Source organism: Olea europaea, chromosome 6, assembly GCF_002742605.1.
Source record: "Olea europaea var. sylvestris chromosome 6, O_europaea_v1, whole genome shotgun sequence".
NCBI classification, from domain to species: Eukaryota; Viridiplantae; Streptophyta; class Magnoliopsida; order Lamiales; family Oleaceae; genus Olea; species Olea europaea.
In genome coordinates, this window is record NC_036242.1 from 10502663 (window position 1) to 10525110 (window position 22448).

At 36.5% G+C, this 22448-nt stretch overlaps 1 protein-coding gene across 3 annotated transcripts; it reads left to right on the forward strand.

The window, feature by feature from the left end:
* The first annotated feature begins 7671 nt into the window (after window positions 1-7671).
* On the forward strand, window positions 7672-22184 carry LOC111395826 (nudix hydrolase 10-like). 3 transcript variants are annotated; one of them, XM_023021999.1, is made up of 10 exons: window positions 7672-7772; window positions 8065-8204; window positions 8315-8487; window positions 19871-19936; window positions 20384-20521; window positions 21122-21199; window positions 21290-21340; window positions 21453-21487; window positions 21602-21710; window positions 21805-22184. In XM_023021999.1, exons 3-10 carry the CDS (start codon window positions 8329-8331, stop codon window positions 21985-21987), a joined length of 819 nt encoding a protein of 272 aa, XP_022877767.1. In that variant the 5' UTR covers window positions 7672-7772; window positions 8065-8204; window positions 8315-8328; the 3' UTR covers window positions 21988-22184. The 3 variants fall into 3 exon arrangements, with proteins under 3 accessions (XP_022877767.1, XP_022877769.1, XP_022877768.1); XM_023022001.1 differs by lacking the exon at window positions 7672-7772 and adding an exon at window positions 7875-7965; XM_023022000.1 differs by lacking the exon at window positions 7672-7772 and having other exon boundaries at window positions 7998-8204.
* Window positions 22185-22448: the final 264 nt, after the last annotated feature.

Below are 22448 nucleotides of genomic sequence, written 5' to 3' on the forward strand. Positions count from 1 at the left end.
GAGACAGGAAGGATGAAAGTCAAGCAACCCGACGACGCAGCAACTAGGGGAGAACTTGACCTCCTCGAAGGGGTAAGGGACAAGGCGGCGATAAGAATGATGGCTTATAAACGAAGAGCCGCTGAGTACTTCAACCGGAGAGTGAAGCCAAGGGTCTTCCAGCCAGGAGATCTCGTTCTAAGAGATGCAACAGCGGCAGGACACCCCCCACCAAAGCTTGGTCCAAACTGGGAAGGCCCGTACGAAGTGATTCGTAGGCTAGGAAAGGGAGCTTACAGCTTGAAAGATATAAATGGAAGGCCGCTAGGTAGACCATGGAATGCAGAACACCTCAAAAAGTATTACCAGTAGAACTCAAAATGTACACGCCGGCTGCGCTTTTGTAAATATAGTAGATTAGGTTGCATTGCTTATTTTCTCTATGTAATGCCTCACAAAGGCACCCTTAGTTGTAACAATTTATCTTATTCAATGAAAGACCTTGACAGTGACGGATGATGAGGGCGCTACGGAAGGGCCAGCCTAGTTGGGACGTCCCGGTGTGCCTACTGAGCTCACAAGACCAGGAATTTTTTATGCCAACGGGCAACTTTGAACTCCACGCCCACCCCACTAAGACATGCGGTCGACATAACCTACGCGGTTAGGTGGAGAGCCTTGGAAAGTCAAAAAATTGGCTAAGGCCCTTAACCACCAAATCACCCCCTGTAGTCGACATAGCCTGCGCGGCTAGGTGGAGAGTCTTGAAAAGTCAAAAAATTGGCTAAGGCCCTTAACCACCAAATCGCCCATTGCGGTCGACATAACCTACGCGGTTAGGTGGAGAGCCTTGGAAAGTCAAAAAATTGGCTAAGGCCCTTAACCACCAAATCACCCCTGCAGTCGACATAGCCTGCGCGGCTAGGTGGAGAGCCTTGGAAAGTCAAAAAAGTGGCTAAGGCCCTTAACCACCAAATCGCCCCCTGCGGTCGACATAGCCTACGCGGTTAGGTGGAGAGCCTTGGAAAGTCAAAAAATTGGCTAAGGCCCTTAACCATCAAATCACCCCCTGCAGACATAGCCTACCCGGCTAGGTGGAGAGCCTTGAAAAGTCAAAAAATTGGCTAAGGCCCTTAACCACCAAATCGCCCCCTGCGGTCGACATAACCTACGCGGTTAGGTGGAGAGCCTTGGAAAGTCAAAAAAGTGGCTAAGGTCCTTAACCACCAAATCGCCCCCTGCGATCGACATAGCCTACGCGGCTAGGTGGAGAGCCTTGGAAAGTCAAAAAATTGGCTAAGACCCTTAACCATCGAATCACCCCCTGCAGTCGACATAGCCTGCGCGGCTAGGTGTAGAGCCTTGAAAAGTCAAAAAATTGGCTAAGGCCCTTAACCACCAAATCGCCCCCTGCGGTCGACATAACCCATGCGGTTAGGTGGAGAGCCTTGGAAAGTCAAAAAATTGGCTAAGGCCCTTAACCACCAAATCATCCCCTGCGGTCGACATAGCATATGCGACTAGGTGGAGAGCCTATATATATATATATATATAGAATGAAAATGTGTTTATACATTCGAAGAATTCTTGCCCACATCTCGAGCAAGTAGGAGATAACAAGGCTAAGCAAAAGTAAACACTAAAAAGGAAAAACTAGCAAGGAAAACAACAACTAAGAAATGCTTCAGCTCGAAGGGGAGACATCCCCACTACCCCCTTGTGATGAACGACCGAGTGATCTGGATGACTGAGCTACGCTCTCCTTCCCCTTGCGCTGTGCGAGAAATCTATCCAAGCCCGAGGGGTCTATAGAACGATGTTCGGCCATAATCCACTCCTTGGAGAGCTTAATTGACGCTGACATTGCCTTCCCCCCGTATGAGTTCAAAGCCTTAGCATAATCGGACGATGTCTTATACTGATCCACAGCCGCCTTGAGATCTCCAGCGTACTCACCTGAGGCCTTATACCTCTCAACCGCCTCTTCAGGAGCACGAGCCAAAACAGAGCGTAAGTTGTCGATCTCCGTCTCTTGCTCATGAGCTCGAGCGTCCGACATCTCCAGAGATTTCCTCAAGGAGGATATTTTCTTCTCGTGGTGATGAGCCTCCTTTTTCTTTTCTTCAGTAAGAGTTTTCAGCTCTGAGACCAGGCGGCGATTTGACTCAGTGAGTCCAGTCTGGAGGGCCATCACCTAAAAAAAATGTATAAGGGGAAAAAGAGTGAAACCACGAGTTAAGGTCTAACTTAAAAAGCGAGATCCATCATGAAAAAAAAAATCTCGAAATGAGAAACATACCCTCTGAAGGTAAACAGCCGCAGCCCTTTCTATGTCATCTGCGCTGCGCCCTGCAATCCCTCTGGATCGAGCGGGGGTCACCAACGACTTAAGCACCCCCATCTCATGATAGCCCCGGGTGGGAGGAAACCCAAAGCTAGGAAGCGAGTCCTCGCGCACGACTAGGAGCTCCCGGCCTAGGAACTGGAACCACCTCATGAGGCTCATCTAAATGCTGAGAAGTCTCGTTGATCGTCTGAGACTTTCTCCCAAGGTCGGCCCCCCTTCTTCTCTTCGAAGGGATAGGCAAAGGATCCACGTCACCCTCCTGCCCCTGGTCAGGCATGGAGTCCATGACTCCTTCCAGATCAAGCTCGGCCCCTGCACACGTAAGTTGAAATCAGTTAAACTCACAAGGTAGAGTACCAAAAAGAAAAAAAGAAAGAGGGAGGGAAGAGAGGGTGGGGGTGAATATGAAAGCTAACCATCAACGAGGGTAAGGCCCTCATCTCCTCCTGGCAGAGTCCTCAATACCTCATCAAGATCAAAATCCATACCTGAAAACAAACATCCAAGCTCGTTAGTCTCGACGAGCTAAAGGCAAAAATAATAAATGAACGTGTGTGCATGCTAAAAAAAAAGAAAAAAAAAAGAAAAAGAAAAACAACATAAACGACCTACCAATTGGACGACTCATCCCCACTTTCAACATGTTCTTCATGGTAAGGACTAACCCTAAGTCAGGGGCAAGGGGCGGAACATCAACCAAGTCCTGGATTTGAGCTTCTAGAAAGGGAGTAGCTTCTACTTGGCTATTGAAGAGACGACTTTGGGGGTGTTGCCAGTTTGTGTTAAAAGAAAACTGACCCTTTGAAGGCCGGACAAAGAAAAATCGGGACTTCCATCCGCTATTCGAATTCCTAAACTTAGGGAATTGCATAGGTACCCTAGTGGTAAAATAGACAAATGCATTACATTGAACTAGCTCATGCATTTCGAAGATACACCTGAAAAGATCCATGGAAGGTGAAATTCCCTTTTTGAGACAGACGTACAGAAAATATAACGCTTTTCTCCATGCATTATGATTAATTTGACTAGGAGTAAGGTGGAACTCGTTGAAAATCGATACAAAAAAGGGATGAATGGGGAACCGAAAACCCCCGTCCATAACATCCTTGTACATGGCTATCTCACGGGGGTCGGACCAGGGGAGCCTTTCTTTAGGACCAGGGGCTCTATAGACGTAATCATCAACCCGGTCATACTTTCCTAGACATTTTTCTAACTTGAGTGGCGAATTGTAGAGACTATAACTTTTTGGGATATCTAAGGGGACAACCTCACGGGCCGGGTCACGCCCGATTTCCAAATTTTGGCCTACAGATTCGGAAGAACCAATGTGTCTCTTTGGGAGATTTGGAACAAATGTCTGAGAGTCAATTGAATGAGTTTCACTATCACTATCATAAAGGGATTTGCCGGATGAATGGGGCGAGTCACTACAAGGGCGGATCGAAGGACCGGACAAACCACGAGAATTAATGGATGGCGGTAGACGACCAGCCCGAAGGCTGGCCGTAGGTCGACCAGCGGGGCTGGTCGAGCAACCAGCCCCGCTGGCCGACGACCGACCCCCCCGTGGGTCGGTCGGACTCCCGCCGGCACCCTCCGAGCTGGTCGAGCAACCAGCCCCGCTGGCCGACGACTGACCCCCCCGTGGGTCGGTCGGACTTCCTCCGGCACCCTCCGACGAAGGTCCGGTCGAATCACTACACCCCCATCACTTTTTTCATTGGAAGGAGAAGAAATGATAGTTTTATACATGACAACAAAAATGATGAAAAGAAGAAATTTAAAGCAAGACCTTAGATCTAAATAAAGAGAGGAAATTATCTTAGAAGAGAGGAAATCTAGGAAGTTGAGAGAAGATGAAAGTGATTTTCTAGAATGAGAATTACACCCCCCCTTTTATAACACTAGAATTCAAATTTTTTGGGGGGGGGGGGAATTGGGGGGAGGGCGTTCTACCACTACACCCAGGGAGCGCTCTACCACTACATCTAGGGAGCGCTCTACCACAACCCCCAAAGGGCGCTCTACCGCTACCCCAAGAAATCATTCTACCACTAAGCAAAATCCTCAACGGGAATGATATCCTTTGTCCAAACACTTAGCCATAAAACCTCTAACGAATCGACAAGGTTACATGGCCGCTGATACAGGTACAATCTTCAGACGGGAAGTTAAGGACTCATCACTCAGAACGTGGGTGTAGTGGGAATATCATCGTGGGACACGTGGCACCACAACCGCCCAGCGGTTACCTAGTGCCTAATATCTATAAATACCCCCGGATGAGACACAGGTAAGGGATGATTTTTTTTTTGAGCTCCCATTCTCGTTTTTAGCCATCTGATTTTCAAATACATTCTTTCCAAGTCTGAAAACTAATTCTCACGCCGGAGGTAAAATGGGGGAGAAAGCCCCGCCTTCATTTTTTAGGTCTTGCATACTTGACGGAGTGGTGAAAACGCCAAACATTACCGGGTAAACAGAAGGGTGTTGAATCACCGCCTTTCAATAAGCACTGCCATATTATGTGTATATTGGAATTATATAGAAAAGTAATTAGATATAGACATTATTATTCCCTTAGCATTATAATTTTTTCATGATCTTTTCATATTTTCAATTATTAATCCATGTCAAATTTCTTTACTTGTTTTGATAATTCCATCAGATTAGCCAGCATTATTTGAATTCAAGGAAAAAGGATAATTCCAATAGCAAATTCAAATTTTTGTCTTGATAATCCTAGCAGAAAAAATAGCCATCAATGTATTGAATTCAAGAAAATTAAGAATAGAGAAGATAATCCCAACAGAAAACCAGACATTTCTGGTATGAGTGTGTATGTGTGTGTGTGTGTGTGTGTACATATAGATATGTATATGTATCTATATATATATATATGTATATGTACATATCTATATACATATATGTATATATATATGTACATATACATACATATATATATGTACATATACATATATATATATACATATATATATATAACCCATATATAAATCAAGAATCCTTCACATATTAAATTCATTAAATCCACAATAAAAGGTAATCTTTACTTTTTCAAAAATTTTCTTCATATATTGCTGTATTCGCATGTATTTGCTCGAATGATGTCTCTTCCATTATTGTTTTGACTTTAGTTGAAGGGGATATTTTAATTTAATGTAAATTCTAAAAGAATATAAAATGGTTCAAAAGAATTTAATAAAAATAAATATCAATAGATGAATTTAGAATTATATATTTTTATTTAGTTTTATACTAATTCTGTCCCACCAGTGAAGTTACGTTCAGTTAGTGGCTAAGTAGTAAAAAACATTGTTTCGGGAGGAATGAGACCGAAATAGCATCATTAAAGAAAGAGTAGTAGCCAAACAAACAGTCGAGCTGATCTGTAACGAATCAAAGTGGCCGTTAGTCGGGTTGATTTGTGATTGGTCAAGGCGGCCGACACATAACAACATTTTTGGTGCTCATCAAAGGATCTAAATTTCAAGACAGAAGATAGATTTTTTTTTTAAATTTTCACACATTTTTTTTTTAAATTTTCACACATATTAAGAAAATGTAATTAATATAATTGAAAAAATATATATTTTTTACATTTTCCCTAATGGTTGAAATAGGATTATTTTGTATTTCTTGATAACAAGGTATATTTAGAAGGGAAAAATTCATAAACCTTGTATTAACTATGAACAATTCTAAACTCATGTTTTAAGTTTAACTAATGCAAAAATCAGATTTTTATTTATTTAATTAAATATATTTATTAATTAAATATAATAAGGTTACAAATATACAATTAATGACCACATGTACACAATTATAGGTTACAGATTTATTCATTGGTCACATATTATCAAATTAATTGGTCATAAATTATTTTGAGGCCACGAATCAAAATTTTGATAGGTCACTGATTATTTCAAAGTTATAGATCACAATTTATCTATCGATTTTATAGATCACAACTTATATCATTGGTCACAAATTTCAAAGAATTATAGGTCACGGGTCACGAATATAGGTCACAAATCCAAAATATTATATGTCATAGGTCAAATATTTTCCAATTTGATGATTACAGATTATTTTTTCAATCACAAAATGATCGAATTTGAAGATCATAGATTAATTTTCGGTCATAGACACTATACACCGATCTCGATCCACCACAGTACATGGTCACTCACTCACAAATTACAGAATTTTAAGGTCACAGTTCAAGAGTCCGTCACCAAGAACCAAATAGCGGGTCACAGACGCCAAACAACCACCGCCTCGCCGCCACTTGAATAACTACACGATCTGCAACCACAATGACCAACAAACAATACACCACGACAGCTAGATCCACTCACCCAACTACCGCAACACCACCGCCCTACAGTACCACCAGTCCAATACCACATCGCACACCACCATCGAATCGTCATTTACCACAACACTAAGAAAAAAAAGAAAAAAAAAGAGGAAGCATGGATCTGCAGAGTGCGAGTCACTGGAGTGAGTGCCATGGAATCGCCGAAGTGAGTGAAAGCGGTCGACGGTGAGATCGAAGAACACAAGTGGAGATCGAAGAGCTCATACATATCGATGGAAGAAAAGCAAAACAGCCGTGTGTCGTCGTCATTTCACCATATCCACTGTTGAAAATCGAACCTCCACCACCACACCTGAAGCCGCCACCACACCTGACCCGGATAGACCCCACCGCACAAGACAGACTCACCACCACAACACAACACATCATACCGCCACCACACCATATCTTCAGACTGTCTTTAGAGCACCGGCTAGCGATCTGTGATGAAGTACAGGAGAGAACATAACGAGAGAGAAGAAATACGTAGAGAGAGCAAAAATTATTAGGTTTTGGAGGGGGGAATATTAATATTTAATTATTATATTGATAAAATTGATTTTTGCTTAATTAAATCTTGTCCATGATTTTTGAATTTGTATCTTTAAACCCCTACATCTGTGTAATTTCCTCTATTTAGAAAGCTAAAAAAAAAAAATTCCATATTTTTAATATCCCAGCTATACGTCCGGGACCACATGGACTTTGGACAAGGAGCTTTTTCCTATTTTTAATAGAGAAGGTGACCTGTAATTTGGAAATTGGGATAGATGAAAAAGAAAATCAAATTTATCTTTGTGAGAAGGAGGTAGTATATGTCTACTTATATAAATTTTTATAAGATTAAAATTTTCATTTGGAAAGTGAATATATATATAACGTAAATCTCCATGTATTAAAAAATTTACAAGTGTCCCACACCAATGAAAAAGCATAGTAATGCGCCATTGAGCCGTTACAGAATGATATTTATCCACTATAAAAAGTTAATTTCCCTTTCACATTTGAGGTGTGCAACTTGTGGAGAGAATTGTTGAATGGAAAAGCTGTGTGCTCAAGGTATGCAATTTGCAATATTGATTTTTGTTCTTCTCAAATCATACATTTATTGAATTAAAAAAATACGAGCCTCAGTTTTAAAATCTCATGGTTAATTATTAGTTTTGAATTAGGAGAGACGGGACGTTGGGTCAACTGTCCAATCGCTCGGTTTCAATGGCGGGGACGGATCTGGGCCCACAGACATTCGATGGTGGGGAAATTTTGTGGAGGGCAATTACCTTACTCTTCACTATTAGCTTTTTTAACATCTGCCGGACAAATATTGATCTGGTGATTGGCTGATTCATAGGGAAAATCTGATTGTTGGTGCTGTCGAATCCTTTCCCACTGGAGAGGATGAAATAGAACGGATTTCATATTGATGTCCAGAGAGATTGTTGAGTGGATTTCGGCGGAATCATTTTGTAGTGTATTTATCTCGTAGTTGATGTATGTGCTTTCTCCCGTGCATTTTTAGTGCGTTATATAACTCAGTGTTATATCAATACTTTTATTTCATCAGTTCCTAAGATCAGAACTGAGATTGTTTATGAATTCAGTTAGCTGCAGCTTAATGGAGCAAACGATTGTTGAAAATGGATTTCCAGAGATTCACCTGCTTCCTGCTCGTGAAGATGCATATGGGGGAGTTGTAGTGGAAATGGAGAAGCCTATGGACCCCAATTCCTTTTGTAAAATGCTAAGAGCTTCGCTTTTACAATGGAAGCTGCAGGTATTTGTATCATTTACTAACCATCTGTTATATATTTATGGTATAAATATAAAATGTGAAAGAAATAATCAAATTAGATAAAGTGCCAAAGTGGTGGAAAATGTGGCATCTGTGTGGGACGTCAGGGGTTCGAGTCACTCCCCACGCAGATATTAAAATATCTTGATTGGGGCCTTGGGCTTCTTCCTTGACTAAAATAAATATTTTTTTAATATTATTTAATGGATAAAATTAGCTAGTATTTTCTAACTGTTTGTTTTTGTAACAACCCACTAACAGTCATTAAAATACCCACTATCCAGTTATTAAAATTCTGAATTAATCTCTGATCATGGTGGAGACTGTTACTTTTATCCTGCCTATATAAATCCATATCTCGTTTTGAAAAAAATACACACAAAAAGAAAATAGAAAAATCCTCTTGTATCAATCCTTCTTTTTCATATTCTGATTTTCTTATGCTCGGGTTTTTACATATATTTTGGAGTATAATTGAGAGTTCTGAAAAAATCATTCGTGATTGCTGCACAAGTGGTTTACGATCGTTGTATCCTGGGAGTGATTGTCCACTAAGGTCGCAGCAATTATCGACAGACAATTTCACTTTAGGATATCATGCTGTCACGAGACTTGATCGGACAATAAGTCTTATATATTTTTGCATTTTATTGTTCTGAACATTACTGCAACTAGTTATTATTCCAACAATCTAAAGTGAAATTATCTTTATAATTAGTTGCCATGTCTGCTGTAGAGATATCTGTTCCTAAGTTTTCTGGAAAACCTGAGTTGTTTGATGGAAAGAATTTTAAGAGATGGCAAATGAAATTGCGATTTTATTTGACAACATTTAAAGTCGTTGATGCTATTGAATCAGATAAACCCGATTTTGTAATTGCTGATAATCCCACTGATAAGGAAACAGAAGATTTTGCTAATTGGGAATATAAGGATTATATGTGCAGGAATTATATTCTGAATTGTTTAACGTTAGATCTATATGATATTTACTACTCGTGTAAATCTGCAAAAGAATTATGGAATTCACTAGAAAAGAAATATGCTACAGAAGATGCTGGAACCAAGAAATTTGTTGTGGGAAAGTTTTTAGATTTTAAAATGAATGATGTTAAAACCGTGGTCAGTCAAGTTGAAGAATTGCAGATTATAATTCACGAAATTATTGCTGAAGGATATAAAATTTGCGAGGGCTTTAAAGTGTCAGCTATAATTGAAAAATTGCCACCTTCTTGGAAAGAATATAAAAATAGTTTGAAGCATAAGAGAAAAGAAATGTCCTTAGAGGATCTGATTATCAGTATTAGAATTGAGGAGGACAATAGAATGGCAGAACGTAAAGAAAGGCTAGACTTTGATATCAAGGCTAATCTTATTGAAGGAAGTTTTGGAAGTAAGAAACAGTTGGAAATTTTATAAGGAGTCAGAATTTTAAAGGCAGAAATAAGGGAAAACAATTTGTAGGAAAGAACAATCGGTCTAAACCCCAATTTAAGAATAAAATTGTTGGTGACTGTTTTGTTTGTGGTAAACCAGGTCACCTTGCAAAGGATTGCAGAAATAGGAAAGGAAAAGCTGTGAAGCATCAGGCACATGTGGTAGAGGATGGGAATTTCTCTGTTATGGTGACAGAAGTGAATCTAGTAAGCAACATGACAGACTAGTGGGTAGATTCTGGAGTTACTAAGCATATTTGCTGCACGAGAAGTGCATTTTCTTCATTCACTCCCGCTAGTGATGGAGAATGTCTGTTCATGGGGAATGCTTCCTTTTTCAAAATCGAGGGGAAAGGAATTGTGACGCTTAGATTTACTTCTGGAAATATCCTTAATTTGAAGGATGTCCTTTATGTACCTGATATTAGGAAAAATCTAGTGTCTGGATCTATTTTAGTCAAAAAGGGTTTTAAGATTGTATTTGAAAGTGGTCAAGTTGTACTGTCTAAGGGTGATTCCTTTGTTGGGAAAGGGTATGCAGATGAGAGTCTGTTTAAACTCAATGTCTCTGTGGTTAACAATAAAGCATCTACCTCTTCCGTTTACTTGTTGAATTCTTATGATTTGTGGCATGCTAGACTTGTACACGTTAATAAAATTTCTATTAAAAAATTAATGACTTTGGGAAACATTCCCAAAATCGATAATTGTCCAAATTCAAAATGTGAAACGTGTGTTGAATCTAAATATTCTAGAAAACCATTTCCTCGTGTTCATAGGACTACTTCGGTTTTAAGTTTGATACATTCTGATTTATGTGACTTAAAATGATATGTTACTCATGGTGGAAATAAATATTTCTTAACTTTCATTGATGATTATTCTCAATATTGTTATATTTATCTACTTAAGAGTAAGGATGAAAACTATTCAAAATTTATTTTTTATAAAACTGAAGTAGAAAATCAGCTAGACAAAACTATTAAAGTTTTAAGATCTGATAGGGGAGGAGAATGTACAGGAGATTTTGATAAATTTTGTGCTGAGAATGATATTATTCATGAGGCTACTCCACCTTATTCTCCACAATCTAATGGTGTAGCTGAAAGGAAAAATCGAACCCTTAAGGATATGGTCATATCAATGCTAAGCTCTTCTGGATTACCTTTTAACATGTGGGGGGAAGCACTTCTTACTGCATGTTTTCTTAATAGAATTCCTAGTAAGAAAAATAATAAGCCTCCTTGTGAAATGTGGAAGGGCAGAACACCTTCATATAAATATCTTAAAGTGTGGGGGTGTTTAGCTAAAGCTTCTATTCCAGCACCTAAGAGAACTAAACTTGGTCCGAAAACTGTTGATTGTGTTTTTATAGGCTATGCTTTTCATAGTAATGCCTACGGATTTTTAGTCATTGACTCTAAAAATAATTTGATTGAAAAGAACACAATATTTGAAAATAGAGATGCTGAATTTTTTGAAAATAGATTTCCGTTTAAAGAAAAGTCTGAAGGATCAAGCAGTCCTTTTAGTATTCCTCCTAGTGCTAGAGAGGAGCCATCTGAATTAGAAGAAGTTGAAATTAGGAGAAGCAAAAGACTTAGGATCACTACTTCTTTCGGTCCTGACTTTATAACATACTTAGTAGAGGATGATCCTAGTACTTTTGGTGAAACTATGTTTTCACCAGATTCTATATTTTGGAAAGAAGTCGTAAATAGTGAATATGATTCAATTGTGTCTAATAATACTTGGGAGTTAGTGGACTTACCTCAAGGATGTAAGGCAATTGGGTGTAGATGGTTGTTTAAGAAAAAAAGTAAACCTGATGGTTCAATTGATAAGATAAAGCAAGATTTGTAGCTAAAAGCTATAAACAAAAAGAAGGAGTTGACTTTTTTGATACTTATTCACCCGTTACTAGGATTACCTCTATTAGGATGTTAATTGCAATTGCCCATGTCAAGACTGCATTTTTAAATGGAGACTTAGAAGAAGAGATTTATATGGATCAGCCTGAAGGATTTGTTGCAGATGGCCTTGAGGATAAAGTATGTAGACTTAAAAAATCCCTTTATGGCCTTAAACAAGCTCCTAAGCAATGATACGAAAAATTTGATACAGTTTTGACATCAAGTGGTTATGTGATAAATGAAGCAGATAAATGCATATATAGCAAATTTGAAAATAATTGTTGTGTGATAATTTGTTTATATGTTGATAATATGCTGATTATGAGAACTAGTTTAGATGTGGTTAATAAAACTAAACAGTTTCTGAACAAGCACTTTGAAATGAAAGATTTGGGTGTTGCTGATGTTATTCTAGGAATCAAAATAGTAAAACATTCTGAAGGAATAATTTTGACCCAATCACATTATGTAGAAAAGGTACTTAAGAAGTTTAATCAATGCAACTGTATTCCTGCTAAAACACCTTACGATGCAAGCCGTCATTTGAGAAAACATTCAGGTCCTAGTGTTTCTGCTTTAGAGTATGCTAAAATAATCGGCAGTCTCATGTATCTCATGAACTGTACAAGACCTGATATAGCATATGCTGTCGGTAGACTTAGCAGGTATACTAGTAATCCTAATAATGAACATTGGGATGCTCTTATTTGAGTCTTGAGGTATTTGAGATACACTCTAGACTGGGGAATACATTATACCAAATTCCCTGCTATACTTGAGGGATATTGTGATGCTAATTGGACTTTCGATATCAATGAAAGTAAACCTACAAGTGGATATGTATTTACATTAGCAGGCGGTGCTGTCTCCTGGAAATCCACTAAGCAAACCTGCATTGCTAGATCTACTATGAAATCTGAGTTCATAGCTTTAGATAAGGCAGGTGAGGAGGCTGAATGGTTAAGGAATTTTCTTATGAATGTTCCTTTGTGGTCTAAACCATTTCCAACTATTTCAATACATTGTGACAGTCAAGCAGCTATCTCAAGAGCTCAAAATTTGTCCTACAATGAAAAGTCTAGACATATTCGTAGGAGGCACAATACTGTGCGTCAGCTGCTTAAGGATGGGATTATAGCTATTGACTATGTGAAGTCAAGTGATAACATTGCTGACCTATTAACCAAAGGATTGGCTAGAGAGCTAATTCAACAAATATCGAGGGGGATGGGGCTAAAGCCTATTATGTATTAGATCACCTATAATGGAAACTCAACCTTGCAATTGGAGATCCCATGGTCAAGGTTCAATGGGACAACAAAGTTATTGGAGTGGTCTGTGGGGGTACTACATTGGATTTATTCCAAACCCCTCCCTATAATGCGTAGTACCAACTGTATTGATTAGAAGATGAGTTAATGCTCTTAGTGCTTACTATAGCTGATATTCAATGGGGTGTTTAAATACAGTGCACCCTTGATAGTAGCACCTATTTGAGTGTGGAAGTGGGGCCGCTTCCTATGAGAATTGAGGCGAATTCTCTAGAGCACTCAAAGAAACTGGGAAAGTTCACGGCCGAAATGAACATAACCGCGAGAACTCAATGACTGTTCTAGAAATCATGTGTATTCTATTGTCTCAGTTTGCAACTATAATTGTAGAGTTCAAGACATAGTTTACTCTACAGTTAGTAAGCTTGATAAAATATACAAAGTCAAGGTTCAAGTCGATAGGCACCTAAACCTGCATTATTTCTATCGTACTCCAAAGTAATTTTCATTTATCTTATTTCTTTCATGTGGGGGATTGTTATATATTTATGGTATAAATATAAAATGTGAAAGAAATAATCAAATTAGATAAAGTGCCAAAGTGGTGAGAAATGTGGCATCTGTGTGGGATGTCAGGGGTTCAAGTCACTTCCCACGCAGATATTAAAATGTCTTGATTGGGTCCTTGGGCTCTTGGGCTTTTTCCTTGACTAAAATAAATGTTTTTTTATTATTATTTAATAGGTAAAACTAGTTAGTATTTTCTGACTGTTTGTTTTTGTAACAACCCACTAACAGTCATTAAAATACCCACTACCCAATCATTAAAATTCTAAATTAATCTTTGATCATGGTGGAGACTGTTACTTCCATCCTGCCTATATAAATCCATATCTCGTTTTGGGAAAAATACCCACAAAAAGAAAATAAAAAAATCCTCTTGTATCAATCCTTCTTTTTCATATTCTGATTTTCTTATGCTCGGGTTTTTACATATATTTTAGAGTACAATTGAGAGTTCTGGAAAAATCATTCTTGATTGCTGCACAAATGGTTTACGATTGTTGTATCCTGAGAGTAATTGTCCACGGAGGTCGCAGCAATTATCGACGGGCAATTTCACTTTAGGATATCGTGCTGTCACGAGACTTGATCGGACGATAAGTCTTATATATTTCTGCATTTTATTGTTCTGAACATTACTGCAACTAGTTATTATTCCAACACCATCTTCCTTTTACTCTAAGCTCTACTATACTCAGAAATATTCTACTCTTTCTAAAACCATATAGAATTTCTTGAACACTGTGATTAAGATTTTCTCTCTTTCTTGGTGTGTATTTTGGCAATGGACAAGCATCCACATTCATACGTGTTCAATTTTAGAAAGCAAATATTGCTAAGATGAATAAAGGATTACAAAATACTGCAAAGGCTTGCAAATTTCTTCCAATTTGAGCAGGTCCTATTAATATTGGGGAATTTGGCCCAATAGCCTAACTTAAAAATATATTTGGTTAAATGACCTTTTACCAATAATAAAAATAAATAGAAATATACAAAATATTTTAGTTGGCAAAATGACAAAATTCTCCTTTAACTTTTCTCATTTCATCCTGCCATTTCTCCTCCAAATTCACCTTAAAACCCTACTTTTTTTTTTAAATAACGTCTTCTTCTTCCCATTTTCATCTTCTTCAATTTTTGGTCCTTAAAATTACAATAACCTATTTTTTTCTCTTCGATCACCATTGTTGCCACCCTAAAATTATGTTCTTTGTTATATTTCTTCACTTATTTTAGGTATCTTTTGAGTGAAAAAGGATGCTCTTAGAAATCCCATCTATGTTGTATTTTTATTATTAAACAATATTTAGTTGGTATTGTTTTGATATTTAGCCTTTGTTTAATCCTCATTTTTTGGAGAAAATGAATTCTTCAATAGTGTTTTGACATAATTTTAACTACACATTCTTTAATAAAATAATATTACACACAAATCTAAAAGTTTTCCTTATTTTTTAACCACACATTTCATATCAATACACTATTTAAAAAATCATTTTTCCCATCAAAATGGGGCTCAAACAAGGGCTTAGTGTGTTTTTTGTGTTATATACAACCATTGAATGTAATAGTACTTCAACTACTATACGAAATACAGAACACCAGTCCAGCCATTATTTGTAAAGTAAAACGACACTACAGTCGTTATTTGCTGTAATTTGATTTTTTTAAATAAAATGACATCTAATAATGTATATAATATAAAAAGATTGACTAGTAAAAATGATTGAAATGACATATATTATATTATTGAGATGGTAAAAGCACAAATCATCACACTCATATGTATCGATTAAATTAATGAACATATTTATCAACTTTTGTACGTGTCATGTACTTATTATAATATAAATAAGTTTCACTTATTATTTTGGGGAACAAACGGACCGTAATTGCAATATGAACATTCCATTTACAAAAAATTGAGAGATGTGCTCATTGATTATATTTTCTAACGAATCAATACAATGACTTGTAGTGGAAAAGATGCAAAATATCGGAAAAATCATCGAAACGGCACAAGTGCCATTAAACGTCACTTGTGTCGTTCTGTCTTTAAACACTAATATGAGCCGTCATGATCCGTCCTATCCTCGATAATCGATGATTTGAGCTCATTTCAGTTGCAAGATGGACACGTCGTGTACAAAGTTTGAGAAATGTGCTCATTAACTATATTTTTTAATAAATGTAGATAACGACTTGTGATTTTTCTAACTCTATATCGTATAATTTATGTGAATTCTATCGTTATTTGTCACATGGTCAATATTTCTGGCTTTCTTAAGTTAGAGGGTCCTAAGCTTGATGTCGTTGTAGTAGAAAAGATGCAAAATATCGAAAAAATAATAGGATCGGTATAAGTGCCGTTAAAAGTTTCTTGTGTCGTTCTGTCTTTAAACACTAGTATGAGCCACCACGACCCGTCCAATCCCGATAATCGATGATTTGAACTCATTTAAATTGCAAGATGGAAACGTCGTGTACAAAGTTTGAGAAATGTGCTCATTAATTATATTTTCTAACCAATGTAGATAACGACTTGTAATTTCCCCATTCTATATCGTATAACCTATGTGAATTCTACTGTTTTTTGTTAGATGATCAACATTTCTGACTTTTTTAAGTTGGGGGGTACAATGCTTGAGGTCGTTGCGGTGGAAAAAATGTAAAATATCGGAGAAATCATCAGAACGGCAAAAGTGCAGTTAAATGTCATTTGTGTCGTTCTGTCTATAAACATGAGTGTACGTAGCCACGACCCATTCATGCCCCAAGAACCAATAAGTTGAACTAATTTTAGTTGAAAGATGGGCATGTCGTTTACAAAAATTGAGAGATGTGCTCATGAATTATATTTTCTAACGATTCAATACAATGACTTATGATTTCACCAACTCAATATCGTATAACCTCCGTCAATTCAATCGTTTTTTGTCATGTGATGAATCTATCTGACTTTCTTAAGTTAGGGGATCTAAAATTTGAGGTCGTTACGTTAGAAAATAAGCAAAATATTTGAGAAATTAACAAAACGACACAAGAGCCGTTGAACGACACTTCTGTCGTTCTATTTATAAACACAAGTATACACTGCCACGACCTATCCATGCCTCGAGAACCCATAAATTGAACTCATTTAAGTTAAAAGATGGGCATTCCGTTTAGAAAAGCTCTGAGATTTGCTAATTAATTATATTTTCTAACGAATCAATACAATGATTTATGATTTCACTAACTCGATATCGTATAATCTATGTCAATTCAACCGTTCTTTTGTCACATGATCAACATTTCTGACTTTTTTAAGTTAGAGGATCCGAGGTTTGAGGTCGTTGCGTTGGAAAATAAGCAAAATATTTGGGAAATCAACAGAACGACATGAGAGATGTTAAACGACACTTGTGTCGTTCTGTCTATAAACACAAATATACGCAGCCATGACCCATCCATTCCTCGAGAACCAATAAATTGAACAAATTTAAGTTGAAAGATGGGCGTTCCGTTTACAAAAGTTGTGAAATGTGCTTATTAATTATATTTTCTAACGATTTAATACAATGACTTATGATTTTACCACCTCGATATCGTATAATCTATGTCAAATCAACCATTCTTGTAACGTGGTCAACCTTTCTATCTTTCTTAAGTTAGGAGATCTAGTATTTGAGGTCATTAAGTTGGAAAATAAGCAAATTATTAGAGAAATCAACAAAACGGCACAAGGGTTGTTAAACGACACTTGTATTGTTCTGTCTATAAACACTAGTATATGCAGTCATGACACATTCATGCCCTAAGAACCAATAAGTTGAACTCATTTCAGTTGTAAGATAGACATGCCGTTTACAAAAGTTGAGAGATGTGCTAATTAATTATATTTTCTAACGAATCATTACAATGACTAGTAATTTCACCAACTTGATATCTTATAATCTATGCCAATTCAACATTTTTTGTCACGTGATCAACATTTTTGACTTTCTTAAGTTATAGGATCTAATGTTTCAGGTTGTTGCGTTAGAAAATAAGCAAAATATTGAAGAATTCAACAGAACAGCACAAGTGTCATTACTGATAATGAAATGACACTTGTGTCGTTCTGTCTATATACACGAGTATAAGCAACCACAGCTTGTCCGTGCCCTCGATAATTGATAAGTTAAACTTTTTTCAGTTGCAAGATAGACATGCCTATTACAAAATTTACGAGATATATTGCCTATTTTTTACTTTAATTGTCTATTTATTATTATGTATATATTGTACTTGTACTTTCACCAACTCGATAACATATTAGACATATCGTTTTCAACCGTTCTTTGTGATATGATCAACATTTATACGTTAAATACATTAGATAGTCCATTATTAGAGATCTTTTCATTGAAAAACCAAACTACAATAAATAACGACTGTAGTGTCATTTTCCGTAGTAGAAAACAGCTGGAGTGCCGTTCTATCTATCAGATAACAGTTGGAGCACCATTATCAACCTATAGCTGTAGCAATACAAAAAATAACACCAACTAAAATATTATTCAATAAAAATGTGCAAGAAATTTCTAAAAGTGTCTTTCTTCTTTCTTCAAATGTAATGAAATTTTTCAATGTAGATAGTATGCTTAACAAACTCTTGTTCAAATGCTCAAAAGATACTCAAAATAGGTGAAGATTATAATAGATAAGAGAATTTTACAGTAACAAATATGGTAGTTGAAGATGAAAAACACATAATTGTGATTTGAAAATTTAAACTTGAATTTGGGAATTAATTAGATTGATATGGGTGTTAGAGTCTTTTTCCATGGTGGGAATATTTATGACATTTGACATTATTTGTTTATTGTATTTCATAATTGGAGGCCATTTGACTAAGAAACATTGAGAAAGGGATAATTAACCAAATACATTGTTTGACTAGGCCCTTTAACCAACTCCCCCATTAATATTTGGTGCATACAATTGTTGACATTCTTGTCCATGCTATAATGCATTTTTGCTGCGTAGGAGTCAACTTCTCCACACGTGCATGCAACATACCACGCCATTTAGAGCTCTATTAGGTCTTCCACAACCTTTTGCCTTTTTTCTAACACATTCGAGTTGCATTCTATGGGATGACCTGCATAGAATTATAATCAGAATTACTTGCTAAACAATAATTTTTTTTATTTTTGATGACCGTGGGTGTCCGGGCCGCGCATCTCGACTAATCCCACGAGACCCTAAAGTTTTTAATCGAGTACTCACCTTAGTAATCCTAAAGAGATTCGAACTGATGACCATTGAGGAGGACATCCAAGACCTGATCATTAAGCTACCTTTCAGGATTCCTTGCTAAACAATAATGCTTGTTGAAGTTTTTCCCTTTTTTAGCTATTGGCATGTGTCGGAACTGCAAAATTTTCAACTTGTATATCTGTGCAAGTGTAAAATTATAGAACAGATTTTTTGTTGAAAGTTCTCGATGCATAAACTGAGCTAGCAAGCTGTATATTTCATCATAGAACCAAATACCTGGTTCATATGTAGGCTTAATGGAAAGATCGATTTGCAAGTTTTGTTTAGCTAATTACTGAACATACAGAATAGAGCTATTTAATTTACTATTTTCTTACATTTTTTTTTGATTAATAACATGTTTAAGAAATGTAGGGTGGTGCTGCAACATTGAGGCTTCGAATTGTTCTCAATGTTTCTACTATTTGCCCTTTTACAATGTACATTTTCATTGGTGTTGGAAATTTGTGGACAGAAACATCTAATTTCCTTTAATCTATTCTGCAACTCACTACTTGTGCTACAAAACTTGTAAAAGAATCCCACTCATTTACGTAATTTAAGACTTTCTCCACTTGAAGTATAATGTTGAACCTGTACATACACTGGTACTCATCTACTTTGCCTATCACAAAATTACCAGTTCTGAGTGCAACTGATTACACCATTTATTCCTTGCATCATTAGTTATTGTAATTGGTATTTGCAAGCTATCGACATGCTTTAGAAGATTGCTCAATGGTGATGTACTGCAGAGTCAACTGTTTAAGTTTCACTATGGCATTGATTTCTGGTGGTCAATAAAATAGACATTAACTAAAATGTATTCAATTCCGTGCCAAATATTTCTGGTTTTCTACATTTTTCATGATTGTTTGATGAAGTTATTTATCAGGGCAAGAAGGGTGTGTGGATCAAATTACCAATTCAACTTGCAAATCTTGTTGAAATTGCGGTCAAGGTAATTTTTCTATTCTATCACATTTGAATTACTTGTATAAATTTTATAAATTCATAACTAAATTCCTTAAAGATCTCAGTAATATAATGCTATGACAAAAGCACGTCTATTTGGCAATACATTGATAGTCCTATTGAAGAGCAACTGCCTATTTCTAGGCCAAAAGAATCCAAGATGTATCATTTGTAAAAGATTTAAACTTTATTGTATTGATGATTTGACTTGGATATCATTCATAATGTGTTAAAAGGTAAAATCCAACAAATTGGAAGGTATGAATGATTGAATGCTGATTTGGCACCTGTCAACATTTAGCAGCAGCTTGTCTAAAATCAATGCAAGATTTCGGTATCATCTTCGATATAATATTATGTTGGATAAATTGGATAAGTTATAGACTTTACACTTGAAGTTAATCAAACGATACAGTAATAATATTGGTTGCAGGAAGGATTTTGGTATCATCATGCTGAGCCTCATTACTTGATGCTAGTATACTGGATTCCGGAAACTAACAATGCCATCCCTCCAAATGCAACACACCGAGTTCGAATTGGTGCCATTGTCCTGAATGATAAAAGAGAGGTACTTTAACCTTCTGTAACTGCTGGCACTTGTATGTTTGTTTTATTCATCCGTGACTAGTTTTTCATGTCTTTCTGTATAGCACATTCTACAGACTACGACTGATTGGCTCTATTATTCTTTTTTCTCTGTGGAGATGACCTGATTAACCTTCTAATATATTTTAGAATTGGTTTGGCTTCAAATTAATGCATTGAATGAGCCCTTGAAGTGTCAATTGTTTCCTCCTTTCAAATTTTATCGTCACCTAATATAACTAAAGTTTTCTTTAATCGGAATTGACCTCTTTATGTGTTCCCTGTGCTCATCATAGTAGGAAAGGGACACTTTCTCTTTCGGTCTTCTAGATGCTCCATTCCAGTAACACAATTTTCATTTGACTAGTGTAAATCAATGAACTAGAATTTATCTTATTTACATTGATGCTATAGTAAAGAAGATGCTGGTCTTTAATTGATAATTAGGAAGATGGTGATCTTTAGGTAATAAAATTTTTAAGCATGTCAATTGCAAATTATCCAATAGGCTCATCAATGTTTTCTGAAATGACTCTCCAGAGTTCATTATTTCATTTTCTAAATTTTACAATCTCTTCTACAGTTGCTTGTTGTTCGGGAAAAGTATGGCAGGTTTCGGGAAAGAGGAATTTGGAAAATTCCGACCGGAATAGTTGACCAGGTATGCACATAAAACTGAAACTTTTAGTTCCGGGTGGAAGAGCTGCTTCTCTTTTAAGTTTTACCAGCAAGTTGATCTTTTAATCTACAGGGCGAGGATATTTCTGTAGGTGCAAAAAGAGAAGTACTTGAGGAAACAGGAGTAAGTAATCATGAATGTTTAATAAATTAATACGTGCAGTGCAAATTCATCCGCGTGCACAATATATTTGTTGTTCAATATTTTGAGAGAGTAGAGGTATTCATTTCCGCAGATTGATACAGAATTTATGGATGTTCTAGCATTCAGGTATAAACTTTGCATGAAATGAAACTCAAGTTTCATCATCTGAAGATTGTTTTTACCTATTTATACCTAACACAAAATTGGACTATAAGATTTGCTATTTGCTTCAACTGATAGACAAATGCACAAGTACTTTTTCGAGAAGTCGGATTTATTCTTTCTTTGCATGCTGCGACCTCTAACCTTTGACGTTAAAAATCAAGATTCGGAAATTGCGGGAGCTCAGGTAATCCTTTGTATGATTTGTCTTTTTGACTGACAAATATTAAACCACGGTAGATCTAACAAATTTTATCACGTGCCCTCTTAAAATTAACTAGTGGATGCCAATTGAGGAATATGCTGCACAACCTTTGGCACATGAAGAATGGATGTTCAAGGATGTCAGTGATTTATGCTTAGCAAAGCTAGACAAGAATTACAATGGATTATCTCCAATAACCTCATTTTTCAATGATTTGGTAAGCTACCTTTATGTCCACAAACAGGACTTGAACCTGTAATGTTGTCAAATAGTGGCAATTATTAGAGCAAGTCTGTAACTACATTTGTTGGATCTGTTTATTATTTGTAATATTTGTGTTTCTGCCAAGAATGATAAATGTATGGAACGTAAAAGTTCGACTTAAGAGTTGTATATGCCTGCTCTTGCTGTGTATTTTATGGTACATCTTCGACAGAATGTAGGTGAATTTCGCCACTCGGTCCTAAAATGTCTAATACAAATGAAGTTTTATCCACAGAGCTTATGTTTTTCTATTATGCACGGGCGAAAGAGTAGGGGGTTATCAAGGAAATCGAGTGACTTATCAAATTAGCTGAGCACTGCCTTTAAATCGAATTCAATAATTTTTTTTGGGGGGGGGGGGGGGGGGGGGGGTGTTTTTTTTTTTTGTTTTTCATGTTTTTTTTTTTTTTTTTTTTTTTTTTTTTTTTTTTTTTTTTTTTTTTTTTTTTTTTTTTT

What these genes read in the sequence shown, in the direction of transcription:
- LOC111395826 (XM_023021999.1), top strand. Translation starts at nt 8,329, where the DNA reads ATGGAGCAAACGATTGTTGAAAATGGATTTCCAGAGATTCACCTGCTT. An exon ending in TCCTGAATGATAAAAGAGAG is followed by an intron (nt 20,522 to 21,121) that starts GTACTTTAACCT and finishes TCTCTTCTACAG; the next exon opens with TTGCTTGTTGTTCGGGAAAA. An exon ending in AAGTACTTGAGGAAACAGGA is followed by an intron (nt 21,341 to 21,452) that starts GTAAGTAATCAT and finishes TCATTTCCGCAG; the next exon opens with ATTGATACAGAATTTATGGA.